At 60.9% G+C, this 14,540-nt stretch overlaps 1 protein-coding gene across 3 annotated transcripts in view; it reads left to right on the forward strand.

The window, feature by feature from the left end:
* The window catches only part of SMARCD3 (SWI/SNF related, matrix associated, actin dependent regulator of chromatin, subfamily d, member 3), a 33,084-nt gene extending 18,613 nt beyond the window's left edge, over nt 1–14,471 (forward strand). For 2 of the 3 annotated variants that reach the window (XM_036863475.1, XM_036863476.1), the window contains exons 3-14: nt 7,995–8,206; nt 9,934–9,976; nt 10,817–10,939; nt 11,046–11,168; nt 11,416–11,511; nt 11,673–11,774; nt 12,024–12,185; nt 13,071–13,168; nt 13,338–13,473; nt 13,769–13,891; nt 14,010–14,111; nt 14,286–14,471. In XM_036863475.1, coding sequence (XP_036719370.1) covers nt 7,995–8,206; nt 9,934–9,976; nt 10,817–10,939; nt 11,046–11,168; nt 11,416–11,511; nt 11,673–11,774; nt 12,024–12,185; nt 13,071–13,168; nt 13,338–13,473; nt 13,769–13,891; nt 14,010–14,111; nt 14,286–14,339 — 1,374 coding nt within the window. In that variant the 3' untranslated portion in view covers nt 14,340–14,471. Of the gene's footprint in view, nt 1–4,889; nt 5,159–7,994; nt 8,207–9,933; nt 9,977–10,816; nt 10,940–11,045; nt 11,169–11,415; nt 11,512–11,672; nt 11,775–12,023; nt 12,186–13,070; nt 13,169–13,337; nt 13,474–13,768; nt 13,892–14,009; nt 14,112–14,285 lie in introns of those variants that run through there. The other variant, XM_036863474.1, reaches the window with a different exon arrangement.
* Nucleotides 14,472–14,540: the final 69 nt, after the last annotated feature.

Here is a 14,540-nt window from a genome sequence, read left to right on the forward strand (position 1 = left end):
AGCCCCACAGTGGGTGTATGGGGATGGGTGGGTCTCCCCAGGCCGGTGGAGCGAGGCAGGCACCTACGCTCCCAGAAGAGAGGAAGAGGCTCGCCTCTGCTTGTAGTCCTGAGGATTCTGAGGCCTCGGATCCCTCTTGCTTTTGCCCCGAATCTAGCCAGACAGGCCAGTGTTGGTCCTGAGGAAGATGGGTGGGGAGCAAGGATAGTTCTGTGGGACACCTACCTGCCTGCCACCCCCCTCCAGGCAGAGCCCCACCCTGTGTTCCACCCCCTAGGCTGTGGCAGCCAGCTGGGACAGTTATAGCACCCATCAGTATCCCATATAAACACCACCCCACAGACCGACCCCATCCTCATCAGAAGGGGGCCCAGGCCAGTGTGGCTCGTTTTTTGCTACATGGGACCACCTGAGTAATGGTGGCTCTGAGGGGAGTGAGAGAAAACTGGCTGTGAATCCAAAATGGGCCTTCCCTCTGGGCCCAAGAGGCCCAGTGCTTCACTCCCTGAGGGATAGGGAGGTACAGTGACTTGTCCAAGGTCACACGATGGTTTTGGCATCCTACTTTTTCTTTTTTTTTTTTTTTTTTTTTTTTGCTTCTTTCTATCATATTTGTCTCTCTTGTTTGTGCTTGCAAAACTGACATAGAAAGATGAAGTGACACAGAGACAGCCCCCTTGATAGTAGCAGACGATGTCCTGGGCACAGAAACATTCTCACACAAGGAGGGAGGTGACCAGCGCTGCTCTGGCCTGAGAAGAGCAGTGGGGGTAGCCAGGAGGAGGGGCAGGACTGTGCCACAACGCGGCGGTCATGTCTGCGGATGTCCTGTCTGCTGGCTGGAGGAAGCCCCTCGCTGGAGGTGGGCCTGAGGTGCAGACTCCCCTTCACCCAGCCCTGGGGGCTGGGCCTGGCCCTAAGGTCTAGCCAGGGTTCTCTGGGGGCCTGGGACTTGGACCAGGCAGGTAGGCTGGATCAGAACTGCCTCTGGGCCTCCTGGCATGCCCTGGGGTTTAGTGACCAGACGAGAAAGTGTGGGCTGGCTGGGTTTAGGGATGGACCAGACACAGAAATCAGGGGTCCTCAGCCTGAAAGCTCCAGGTGGTCTCACTTCATTCTCTCTCTCTTTCACACACACACACACACACACACACACACACGCCCCAGTCTGTGACGGTAATTTCATGCCACTAAGGAAAGCTTCATTGCTGGGGATATAGGCGGCGGAAAGAGGTCTCTCCCTTCAGTCTGGTTTCCTTTGTTCCTCCCTCGCCTTCCTCCCTCTCCCCTTCCCGGCTTCCCTCCTCTTCTAGCCTCCTTCTTTCCATTCTCCCCCCCCCAACCCCCCGCCCCGCTTCCCCCTCCTTCCCTCCTCCCCCCTCCCCCTGAGCTGTGTGCCCGCCGCGGGACCTCCGCACAAGGCGGGAGGGTGGGACTCCGGGCTCGGCCCCAGCCTTGGTGGCCATCCTCCTGCGGGGAAGGAGTTAAGTCTCTCCGCTGCATCCCTCCTCCCTCCTCCGCCTCCACCCCCCCGCCGCCTTTGAGTCCTGCAGCTAGGCCCTGGGCTGACCTTCACCGGGAGGGAGGCCGCAGTGCGCATGCCCGGGCCGGCTCCGGCCCGGCTCCCGCCGCTGCCCGGTTACCGGGCGGGTGAGGGCGAGGGAGGGCGGCCGCGGTCCCGGACGAACCCCCCAGCGCCCGGCCGCCGCCCGATCGGGCGTCGTGGGGGGGCCGCCGAGCCCGTCCCGCCGGCCGCGGCGCATCTCTCCCTGCGCGGGGAGCGGCGCTTTGCCATTTGGTGCTGGTGGTGCTTCGGCGAGGGAAGGAGAGATGGGGGGACGGCAGGGGGGACTCCGGCTCCGGGCGGCCGCCCTCTGCCCGGACACGCGCGCGGCCTGCCCGGAGCGCGGCCTGGGCCGGTCGGCCGAGCCTAAGGGCCGGGTTGAGCCGGCAGGAAGGGCCCCTGCCTGTTGGAATCGGGGCTTCCCCCGGGCCTCCTTCCCACCCGGCAGGACGCAGGAGCCGGCGGGCGGCGTGGCACTGCTGAGCGCCCTTCTGGGGCTGAGCCGTTGGGGAGCCTGGCCTTTGTGAGGTGGGAGTCCTGGCCCGGGACACCCTCACTGGCGCCTCTGCTTTCTGGTCTGAAGGCTCCCCGGTGTCCGCACACCTAGGGTCGCCCCTGTAAAAGCAGCATGCACACGTGTCTGCTGGCTGAGGCCTTGTGAGCGGGCTGCATTGGTGATCACGTTGTGCCTGTGTGTGCAAATCCATGTGTCTCCTTGTTCCTCTGGTGTTTGCATTGGTGTGTGTGCCTGGGGGCAGGTATGCCCTATATATCTGTTGCCTGTGTATGCGTAAGGATGTCTCCCAGAGACGGGTCTGCAGGGCGAGGCCCTCATCCTGGGGTGGCCCAGGAGGCTGTTATCTATGGATCTGAGTGATACTCACCTCAGTGGCACCAGATCCGTTGGCCTAACCACCTCCTGCAATCTCCAGCACCAAGACCAGCCCCCTCACAAATGCTTGGTGTTCCCACTGTGCCGATCCACCTCCTCTGCTGTCTTCTTTTCCCAAAAGGCCTCTCCAAGAGTTGAGACCTCGGAGCTTTACATAAACCCTAGAGGTGTCTGCCCCTGTCCCTGTCCCCCAGAACCTCCAAGGTGTCACATATCCATGCTAGAAGCACCCACAGGGAGGCGGGGTGCCCATGGTGAGGCACAGCTTCAGGTAAGTGGCAGAGTATGAGCTCTGTCCACTGGGCCACTGAGCTTTGGGTGGTTGCAAGTGTTAGCAGGCACTGGTCATGTCCAGTCCCTGTGTGCAGGCACGGAGGGAGAGTGGCACTTAAGACCAGCCTCAGACTTCAGGGGGCTGCAGCCTATTTGGAAAGCCAAACATAACACACATGAAACGCAGGGAACGTGAGACATTAGTCAGTAAAGTGCCAGTTCATGGCCATGGTAGATGGCCAGATCTGCGCACAGGAGTGGGACCAGGGAAGGCTTCCTGGAGGAGGTGGGGCCCAAGCCGGGCTTTAAAGAATGAATGTGATTAGGACAGGCAAAAGAACAGCAGGAGCAGAGGCTTGGGAATGGGAATGAGCAAGGGGTTTGGGAAGTTAGCGGAGAGACTGGAGAGGTTAGCTCCCCAGGTTTCCAGCAGCCACCTTCAGGGCCTATGGCAAACACCCACCCATTCCCACCCCAGCAGGGCCCAGTCTCTGAGAGTGTGGGTCGGGGTGGGGGTAAGCCTGGGGAAAGATGTAGTAGGAAGGGAACTTCTAGGCCCCCTGCTAAGCTGGCGGTAGAGGAGGAGCATCCTGGACCACATGCCCTCTCTAGCCTTTCAGGGGATTGACAGTGGGCACTTAAATGGATGGTGACAACCAGAAGCACGAGGGGGCCCAAGGAAACCAGGCTGCAGGCAAAAAAGGCTCCCTAGCCAGAACACTCCCTTGGTTCTTTGTCCTGACCTCTGAAGGCATTCTGAAGGGTTGAGGGTCAGGACCACCCCACCCCACCCCAGGGTAATCCTGGGTCTTCAGTATCTAACTTCAAATAAACTTCCCAACAAATTCCCCCAGGCACTGCCCCATCCTCACCTGGATACTGACAGTACAACCCCAGGAGGCCCATAAACTTGACCCACTCTGTCCCAAAGCCCTGGGGCTCTTCCTCCAGAAGGGGGAGAGAGGGGTGTGGCCTTGGGGGCATGGGCGGGGCCAGGGCTCCCGGCCTGGGGAACCTCAGGATTTGCCCCTCCTGTATCCTGTCCCTCCTTCGCCCCAGGGACTGCCAGCTCCCTCCACACCACCCCTTCTGGCTCCCTCATAGCCCCACCGCTACCCCTGCTTTCTCTGGGGTCTTGAGGCTGGCCCTCCCATACCCAGCGCCCCAGCTCCTCAGGGTCCCCTACCCCACCCCCGACTCCAGAACCGTCGGGTCCTGCTCACCTCCCTCTCCCCGCCCCCCCCGCAGCCGTCCACGCCGGCTCCTGGCCTGCCCCCACGGCTTCTCTTCCTGTTCTCACGAGCCTCATCCACCTCCCTGTTTCCGAAATACCTCCCCTACTGCCCTCACTCTCTCACATAGAGACAAAGGCTCACGTACCCCGAAATAGACTCACACAGGGCTGGGAGACACACACCGTGTCCCGCCACAAACGCACACGCACGCACGCGCGCGCGCCGGAGGCTCTCGTGGAGGGAGGCACACAGAGAAGGCATTTGTGTGTGCACGCACATAAACATCCACACCCACAGCCCCGAGCCGTGCCCACACGAGGGTGCAGACACACACGGCGGGTGAGACAAGGGCGCACACATCTGTGGACGCAGGGGCACCCCGCCTCCCGGGGCACACCCACGCCTGCCGCCCCGGTGCAGGAGAAAGGCCTCCTCCGGGCTCCGGCTCCCCCCGGATTCCTTCCAGCGAATGTTTCCCTACTTGGCCTGCCAGGTCTCTGGGGAAAGGGCCTCAGAAATGCAGCAGGAGCCACTTGGGGGCAAAGTTGGAACTGACTGTTCCCTGCCTGGCCCTGCCGGCGAATTCCCTAACCGAGAAACTATTTGCGGCGAGAGGCCGGGGGGCCGGCGAGCCCCCCGCCACCTCCCCTCGCGTCCCCTCCCCGCGCCGCCTCCCCGCGGCCCTCGGGCGGCCTCGGGCTGCAGTGCCGCTGCCCAGCGCCCGGGAGCCGGGCTGGCCGGCGTGCCTCGCCGCTTATCTGCGCTGTTTGGCCAGCGAGGGTTGGAAAGGCAGGCTTTTCTGTCCCCGCCGAGTCAACAGGCAGACCCCGGGCCGCCGGACTATTTCTGTCTTATCAGTGCAGGAATGCGGCAGCCGCGGCGGCGGCGGCGGCGGCAGCGGCGGCGGCGGCGGCGGCGGGCGGGCGGCGGCGGCGTGGGCCGTGGGCCGTCAGGGCAGCCCTGAAGGGGCCCCCTCCCCACTCCGCTCGAGTAGAAGTGTGAGAGAGCCCAGCAGGACTCAGAGGGGAGAGTTGGAGGAAAAAAAAAAAAGGCAGAAAAGGGAAAGAAAGAGGAAGAGAGAGAGAGAGAGTGAGAGGAGCCGCTGAGCCCACCCCGATGGCCGCGGACGAAGTTGCCGGAGGGGCGCGCAAAGCCACGAAAAGCAAACTTTTTGAGTTTCTGGTCCATGGGGTGGTGAGTGGGGGAAAGTTAGCGGGGGAGGGAGAGCGAGCTGGCTCGGGCTGAATGGAGGGATGGTCGGGAGGGGCCGGGAGGGGGGCTCCCGCTCTCCCACCCCTCCAGCGGGAGCGCCACGGCCCGCGGCCCAGCCCCAGGACTGTGCCGGCGCCCTGGCACCCGAACACGTCGTCAGGCGGCTGGCCGGGGTTGGGTGCCCGGGCGGGGAAGGGAGGCGTTTGCATGGGTTCCTGTCAGGGGCTGGGGGTGGGACTTGGGGACTGTACCCCACAAGTAGGGGCTCCCCTAGGTACCCGACGTGTTGTCTTCCGTTCTTTTCCTTGTGGGCCCAGGTGTTACCCCTGCCCTGGGGGTGGGGGTGGGGGACATGGCATCGCTGGGCTGGGCTGTCTGTTAATCCGTTGGGACAGTGTTTCTCTGTGTCTCAGGAGCAAGGAGCAGGTGACCCTGTAGTCACTGTGAGCAGGAAGCCCTAGGGCTGAACATCCTCTGCATCCCGGCAGGAAGACTCGGGGGCTTTGCTGACGGCCTCTGCCGTCAAGGCCAGAGAGGGGCCCTCTCTAGGGACAGACCCCAACTTAAGGGGTCTGAGGATCCCTCGCAGACTCAGCCACCAGAAGCTGATGTCCCTAATGCCTCAAAGGTGTGAAGGAAGGGCTAGAGTCAGGGACGCGAGGCCTAGAGACCAAAGGGGCAGGGCAGCACCGTCCTGCCACAAGCAAGCTTGGAAGGTCCACCGGGAGCCTGAGGGAGCCCAGGGGACCTGAGAGGATGGGAATAGGTTGGAAGGGCTGTGGAATAGGAGAGGCAGGGGCTCCAAGACTTGGGATGGGTGCTGGTGCTGGAGCCCGATATAGAGGAGGCAGTCAGGTTTACAATGGCCACATTTGGTTGTGAGCCCAATGAAGGCACGTTCTCAGCAAAAGAGGCCAGAGTCCCTAGAATTTTGGCCCTTCGTGCGGGTTGCCGATCCCTGGTGGCTGGCACAGCCCTCTGGGGGCTCTGGAAGTCTCCCTCTCAGGGCCTCTTCAGCAGATCAGTGAGTACCACTGACCTTGTTAAGTGGGAGAGCATCTGATGGGGAAAGGGGCTTCCCCAGGGCAGCTGTCCTCCAGCCACTGGGCTCTCTGGGCTAACTTCCATCTCGGTCAGCCTAGTGACCAGTCCTAATCTTGCTGCCTGGGGATTCCCTTTTAAAAGGCCCATCTAGGAGGGAGAGGGACTATACACATGGATTTTTTACTTGGCCAACTTAGAGCTTCAGTTCTTGGGTGGCTGGGAGCCCCACTACCCCACTCCCAGTGGCCCATCTGTGCTGGTGGGGAATGGCCGGCGTGGGCTCCATTCTGGGCTGCCACCCTGGAGGTGTGAGTGACAGGGTCAGGTGGGGCAGGGGAGGCAGACACATGTACAGGCAGGTTTCACTGCGGAGGCGATGGGCAGAGACAGCTGGCTGGCTGGGGGTTAGGGTTAGACATAGCGCAGGGCAGGAGGGACCGGAGGGAGAGTCGGCAGTTAGAAGGGACTCACCAAGCTCAGGGTTAGGGCTCTGCTCCTCCCTGTTCCTGGGAGCAGCTGCACTCCTGGGGGTGAAGTGGGTGGTGCTCGAATGGTATCAGGGGCACAGGGTCTGCAACCATCACTCCCTAAATCTCCTTCCTGCTCTCCAGTCCCCATCCCACCCACCCTCCACTTGACAGCCCCTCAGACCCTCCCCAACCCCTCTTCTGGAATCTGGACAAGTGAGGTTTTAAAAGTCTGTGGACCACTTCACTCAATACATTTGATGTCATCTACATCCCCTCTGAGCACCGGGGTAGCGGCAAAGGAATACACCTGCCTCATCTCCCTCTCCGTGGCCCCCTGCGAACCCAGACTTCTGACCTCACTGGGGTAGGGTGGGGAGTAGAGGCGGTCTGGAGGATGGGACCATCTCTGGTGATTCGGGTGGACGGGCAGGGAGAGATGGATATAAGAGGAAATGTTGCTGCTTTTGACCTACCCAAGCCCTCTGGACCTCCCATCTCCAGTTGAGCCTCCCCCCACCCCCCATCGGAGAATCCTGCTGAGGTCTGACCTCAGTCCCTCAGGTTGCCTCCAGGCTTCACCTTGAGAGCAAATTATGGGGATGGGTTACATCAGCAAAACCCCTGCCTGGGGAGGCTTGGAATCAGAGGAAGGGGGTGGGGATCAGGGCTGAGGGGTCAAAGGCAGGGACCCAGAGAGAAGAGTGGGTTGAAATGGGAAGGGTGAGTTCAAGGCAGGACAGCCCAGGAAATGGACTGGGAAGCAGGGAATAGGAAGAGGGGCAGCAGAAGTCCGAGCAGGGAGCCCAGCCCCTAAACTAAACGAAGCAGCAGAGAGCAAAAAGCCCTTCAGGAGACGGCCGCTCAGCGCTGCCTTCGCCGGGAGGAGCTGCATGACCTTGGCTAGGTTGCTTTTCTCCTTGAGCCGCGGTTGCCTCATCTGTCAAGTGGGGAGAGAAGGACCCGCTCAGACTGTCTTGCAGAGGAGCATGTGGATGTGAACATCCTTTAAAAAGGTTGAAAGGCGCCATTAATATTCATTTTCGCGGCACCTTCCGCAAATCCGAGGCTGGCAGTGCCCTGTGCAGTTGCCTGGCTTCAGTTAGCTTCCTGCATCGAGACGCAAAGCCCCCCTCCGCCAAAGCCGCGCGGTTCCGGCGCCCCCGCCCACCCCTCGCTCGAGCCGTCGGCAGCAGGGTCACGGGCCGGGGGCTCGGGGTGGGAGAGACGCAGCTCACCGCGCCTGGAACAGGGGCCCTGGTCTGACCGGCGGACGCCTGTGTCTGCTTCACCCCCCGCCTCCCCAGCGCCCCGGGATGCCGTCTGGAGCCCGGATGCCCCACCAGGGGGCGCCCATGGGCCCCCCGGGCTCCCCGTACATGGGCAGCCCCGCCGTGCGACCCGGCCTGGCCCCCGCGGGCATGGAGCCCGCCCGCAAGCGAGCAGCGCCCCCGCCCGGCCAGAGCCAGGCCCAGAGCCAGGGCCAGCCGGTGCCCACCGCCCCCGCGCGGAGCCGCAGGTAAGAGGGGCCCAGAGCAGAGGGGGCGGACGCAGGACCCGCAGGGACGGGGTGGGCGAGGAGCGGGATTGGAAGCGGGAGAACGATCAGCAGGGAACAGGCGTCCTGGGTGGGATGCCCTCCCGGGAGGCGGGCTGAGGGGGCACCGGTCTGGTTCCTTTGTGTGCCCACCGTAGAGACAGGCTGCGGCCGTCGCGCCCTTCTCCTTGTCACCTGCTCTGTCCCTCTCTCCACCCCAGTCCCCAGGTTCTGGGTGATGCTTCAGTCTTTGGAGTGGAGGCGGGGCTGGCACTAGGACTGAGGGCAGAGCTTTAGACTGTGTTTCTTAGTGTGGTTGTCCAGTGTGCCTTCCTCAGAACCCGCCGGCTTGACTGTTTAAAAGCCCCACTCCAGATCTTCTTAATCGGAATCTCTGGCCAGGGGGGTGGAGCCTGGGGATTTGCCCCGTGGGTGGGCAGTCGCTGCCCCATCGTGCTCTCGGGTGATTCTTTATCAATCAAATGTTGAAGAGTTGCCATAATCTGTCCTCTGGATCAGGTCTGCCCCCAAACCATCAAGGGCCAGCCTATTTACTTATCTGAGCCAGCTGGTGGCACCCCAAAAGCCCCTGCTGGTGCCTGGCAAGAGAGATACCCCTCTGGGTTTCACTATTTAGCCAAACACACATGCTTCCCTTTGCACACCAGATGGAGTCCTATAAAAGGTGCAATATGGATTTTACCGCATTATTAAATATTTTTTACATAGCAAGGAAAATTCACCATTTATAGGAATCCCATGATGAATTCTTCTGCAAAGTGAGTCATTCTTTTATACAGTAAAGAGTCCCTGATTTATCTTGTATAAATGGAGAGTTTCACATAGATAATTTCTTCAAAACAAATCAGACCTTTAATGAAAACTGCTTGCCTAGCCTTAGAACAGATTTTTGGACAGAGAGGGGGCAGTGGTTGAGAACACCACAAGGGGGCAGTATGCAGCCATCCTCTAGGCTGGGTTCTAATTTCTACTTGCCAAGGATTTTCTGGGGTGCTTCTGGGAGTCAGAAGCAGCTAGTGGATCAAGAAGAGTCCAAGTCCCAGCTGCTACCCCAGGTCCAGCCGCAGCCACGCCCCTCAGGAGAACATCCTATCCACTCTCTCTGGATACCTATGGGTGTGTCCCTGGACCCTGCTAGCAGGTGGCCCAAGGGCATGAGCACCCCCTGCCCATCAGTGTCCCCTTCCAAGCCCGGGGTGGCAGGGGTGCAAGTCCTCGCCAGCTTCACACCATCATTTCCTGCTCCAGGGATGGGCCAGGGCTGTCAGCTCCCCTCCCTTTGAGCTCAGGCCACCTTGGACTGTGCACCCCTGCTTAGCAGAGAAAGAGAGTCCTCAGAATCCGTCCTCCCTCTCCTCTGTCCTCCCCCCTTCCCAGCTTTCCTCAAAGGCTTCTGCAGCTCCCCTACCCCCAGCCCCTTCTAAGTCTCATTTCGATGGCCCTGAGGATGTGGTGGAGCAGAAAGGGGCTCCCAGGCTGGAGAAAGGACGGGGTCACCTCTGCTCCCCCCTGAGAGGACAGAGCGCCAGTGCCACACACCAGCATCATAGCCCCTTGGGCAGGCAGACGAGCGGGCTGTGGGAACCCCAGCCAGGCGGGCTGAGATGTCGGGATAATTTAGCAGGTGGCCTCGTTACTCCCAGATCTGTCGCCATGGTAACCTGGTTTTTTCTTTAAAAAATGTACAGTGCCAAGAGGAGGAAGATGGCTGACAAAATCCTCCCTCAAAGGGTGAGTGCCTTTCACAGCAGCCCCCAGCCCACCCCCCACCCTTTGCTGCTCCGCCCTCCTTCCCCGCTCCCCGCCACCCCGTGCCTCCTCCCCTCCCCCCTCAGGAGCTGTGCTTCAGCATCACAGTCACTTTCACTTTTTGTTCAAAAAGCTAATTAAGAAGTGAGGCTCCCCAGGCCAGAGGGAGGGGGTGGGGCGGAGGGAAGAAGCGGAGCCATAGGGTTAGGATACTGGGTCTGGGGTGCAGTAGATTGAATTCCAGCGGTCTGAAGACATAAAGGCGTGGGACAAGGAGGAGACCGAGGGCTCGGGGATCACAGGCTGGCAGGGGGAGTGAAGGGAACAGAAGCTGGCCGGAAGGCCCAGGCATCGTAAGAGGACCCAGGCCGAGCTGGCTAGCTGGTAGCATGGTTGAGCAACCGTGAGCCAGGGTAGAGGCAGGCAGCGACGTCACCCATCTCAGGGACCCCAGGGTCCGTCCTGTCCACTTTGCAGACACCCAAGGGAAACCCAGAGGCCGTGTGACAAGGGAGAGGACAAGACGAGGAGGTGAAGCCCTAGCACTTGCTGGGCTCCCTGGGTGCTCCGGCCGCCCCTAGTGATGAGATGCACTGCTTCTCCCTAGTGGGAGAAGCAGTTTTTATCCCCACACATCAAGGCCTTTATTGCTGGATTCGGAGTCCTGGCGAGAGCTCTCGTTCCTGCTCTCAGAGTTCCATGCCCTGAACCTGGCCAGCTCCCCGCCACACTCTCTGTGTCCTGGGACCACATGACGCACGCACATTCCACCTGCAAGGCTGGCTGAGCCCCTGGTTCCCGGCCTTGTTCCTCCTCTTCCAGATCCGGGAGCTGGTCCCAGAGTCCCAGGCTTACATGGACCTCCTGGCCTTTGAGAGGAAACTGGATCAAACCATCATGCGGAAGCGGGTAGACATCCAGGAGGCTCTGAAGAGGCCAATGAAGGTGCCTTGGCTTGGGGGCAGGAAGAGGGGGCTAAGTCCTATTCCCAGAATGGAGAAGCGGGCTCGCCCCGGGGGTTGGCTCTGCACTACACTCTTTATTTCTACAGCAAAAGCGGAAGCTGCGTCTTTATATCTCCAACACTTTTAACCCTGCGAAGCCCGATGCTGAGGATTCTGATGGCAGCATTGCCTCCTGGGAGCTGCGGGTGGAGGGGAAGCTCCTGGATGACGTACGTCCTGGCCCAGGTCTCTCCAGGTGTCCTGGGGTGGGTATGGGGCTGGGGCGAGGACAGTACTAGACTACCAGCACTCAGGGCTACGAAGTCAGCCCTGGCCGGGGCGGGGTGGTCTAGAGAGACGCTCTGGCCAGAGGCCTGCTTCTAACTGTGCTGCCCTGCCCGACCAGCCCGCCCGCTCCCAACTCATTCTGCCCCGACGGTCCCTGTTCCGCCCCCACGGTCCGTTCCTCTCCCACAGCCCAGCAAGCAGAAGCGGAAGTTTTCTTCCTTCTTCAAGAGTTTGGTCATTGAGCTGGACAAAGACCTTTACGGCCCTGACAACCACCTAGTGGAGGTAAGACCCAGACCCCTTCTGCCCTTGAACCTGCCCCCCTTCCACAGACCGCAGTCCCGTCAGCTGCACAGGTTTGGATGAGGGAGCCCCCGCCACCAGGGCTGTAGCCCCACCAGCTCGGTCGGGCCTGTGAGGTGACCCGGCTCTTATCCCCTGGGCAGTGGCACCGGACGCCCACAACGCAGGAGACGGACGGGTTCCAGGTGAAGAGGCCGGGGGACCTGAGTGTGCGCTGCACGCTGCTCCTCATGCTGGACTACCAGGTGTGTGCCCCACCCCCCAGACACCACATGAGGCCCTCAGCCCCCCACGCCCTTCCTCCTAGACGGGGTGGGCCTCGGCCTCAAAGGTGCGCATCCTGAGAGGTCCCATTCGCCTCCCTACCCCGCCCTCTCCAGAGCGTGCTTCCGAGGAGCCCAGGCACCGCATCCCCGCCGAGTCCCAAGCCGCCTGGCCCTGAGCTCTTTCCACTCTCTCTCTTTTACCTAATTTTCATGGTCACCTTTTCCCAGCCTCCCCAGTTCAAACTGGATCCCCGCCTGGCCCGCCTGCTGGGGCTGCACACACAGAGCCGCTCAGCTATCGTCCAGGCCCTGTGGCAGTACGTGAAGACCAACAGGCTGCAGGACTCCCACGACAAGGAATACATCAACGGGGACAAGTATTTCCAGCAGGTACCCTCTCCCCCGAGCCCGGCGCCCTGGGCAGCAGGCGGAGCTGCCGGTAGGGGAAGTGCCCCTACTAAGGTGACGCCCCCACTCCCTTCTCGACTCCGTCGGAAACGGTCTCGGAGCCAGAGACCAGGGTCCCAGTCCCGGCTCTGCCATGGCACAGCTCTGTGCGGTGGCCCACCCATCTTAGCCACCCCAGGTGAGGAAGATCTGGAACCCCGGGAGGCCAACAGCTTTGGGGAACACTTCTTGTCACTTGGAATTGGGATCCCAGAGTTCTAGTCCTGGGTCTAGACTCTGGGTAAATTACTTAGCTATTTTGAGCCTTGTTCCTTATCTTTACAACAGGGTGATAACAATACCTGTCCCCTCTAGCCCACCGGGCAGTTAGGAAAATCAAATTGCTGTGGAAGTGATTTGACAAGAGTTCTACCAAACTAGAGATTATTAATAATATTTTTTAATAATAATTTTTAAATAAATACAACAGATAGACCTGAGTAGTAAAAATAGGTCAATATTTATTGAGCACTTACCACGTGCCGAGCACTGTTCCAAGCACTCTGTGCGTAACCGACTCATTTCATTCTACCAACCCCTTGAGATAGATACCATTCCCATCCCCTTTCCAGAGATGACGAAACTGAGGCTGAGATGTTAAGTAAGTTGCTCAGGGTTGCAGGAGCGGTGGAAGCAGCACTTACACCCGGGCCGGCCGACCCAGGGCCTGTGCTCTCACCCGCGCGCTGCACACCCCTCCCCGTCAGCGCTCCTCTGGTCGCAGCCCACCTGGCCCCAGCCCCGTGAGCACTGGCTTCTCGTGGCCTTTTCAGAATGGAAACTGTGCTCTTTCAAGCACAGAAGAGCGATCTCTCTCTCCCACTTCAGATTTTTGACTGTCCCCGGCTGAAGTTTTCTGAGATTCCCCAGCGCCTCACAGCTCTGCTATTGCCCCCTGACCCAATCGTCATCAACCACGTCATCAGGTGAGGCCCCCAGCTGCTCCTCGGAACAGGGAATCTCTGTGGTGGTCCTGGCCTCCCTGCCCCTCCCTCTGCCTCCCCCCCGTGCCCCCGCTCCCCCCTGCATCGGGCCCCAGCGCCCTTGGCCTCTGCGGGGGCGGCACAGACGCCAAGGGCTGGACTCCCCTGGCAGCGTGGACCCGTCGGACCAGAAGAAGACGGCGTGCTACGACATTGACGTGGAGGTGGAGGAGCCACTGAAGGGGCAGATGAGCAGCTTCCTCCTGTCCACGGCCAACCAGCAGGAGATCAGCGCTCTGGACAGTAAGGTGGGGCCAGAGCCCAGAGCTGGAGTGGGACATCAACCCAAAAGTGACAGAAGTACAGACAGAACAGACAAGAACGTGGGCCTGTGGAGACAGGAAGGGGAGGTGGCCCTTCCCTCCTACTTGGAGCTCCGCCCATCCCCCTTTCCCTGGGACTGCCTCGGCATCAGGGACCTGAGGGATTGCCCTTCAGAGGAACAACGGCAAACCCCTTCCCCGCCCCCATACCGCCCCCCCCTTTCCCTTCCTCTCACACATCAGCACGGCCAGGTGAAAGCCTCTGTCTTTCTACCTGTAGATCCATGAGACGATTGAGTCCATAAACCAGCTCAAGATCCAGAGGGACTTCATGCTAAGCTTCTCCAGAGACCCCAAAGGCTACATCCAAGACCTCCTCCGCTCCCAGAGCCGGGACCTCAAGGTGAAGGGGACTCAGGGAGCGCTGGATGGAAGACAAGCACATCGGGAAGACAGTAAACATTGTTCACAGGGGCTGGAGGGGGTCCGGGCTCAGGGCTGACCCCACTGCTCCCTCCCAGGTGATGACAGATGTGGCAGGCAACCCTGAGGAGGAGCGCCGGGCTGAGTTCTACCACCAGCCCTGGTCCCAGGAAGCCGTCAGCCGCTACTTCTATTGCAAGGTGTGAAGGGCCCCGCAGGCCTCCCGTGTCCCTCCGGAGAAACCTCCCTTCTCAGCCGCACCAGCCACTCCAGGGAGCCCTCCCTGCTCCCAGATGCTCCTCCAGGGCGGGCGGGGGGCGTCCTGTCACTCACCAGCACCACGGTAACCTGCTTCTGCTCTCATTTCTCTACAGATCCAGCAGCGCAGGCAGGAGCTGGAGCAATCCCTGGTTGTGCGCAACACCTAGGAGCCCTGTGAACGAGCGCCGCTGGGGGCCTCAGGCCCTGCCCTGTCCCCTAGGGCTCCGCCATCACTCCTGACGCCTGGCCTCGCCTCGCGGGTGAGGCAGGGACTGGATTAAAGGTCATTCACCTGATAACAGCCGTGTGGTCATTGGTAACTGGGGAGGGAGGAGGAAGGGGAGGGCAGTGGGTCCCTCTGGGGAACT

This window comes from Balaenoptera musculus, chromosome 9, assembly GCF_009873245.2.
Source record: "Balaenoptera musculus isolate JJ_BM4_2016_0621 chromosome 9, mBalMus1.pri.v3, whole genome shotgun sequence".
Classification (NCBI taxonomy): Eukaryota; Metazoa; Chordata; class Mammalia; order Artiodactyla; family Balaenopteridae; genus Balaenoptera; species Balaenoptera musculus.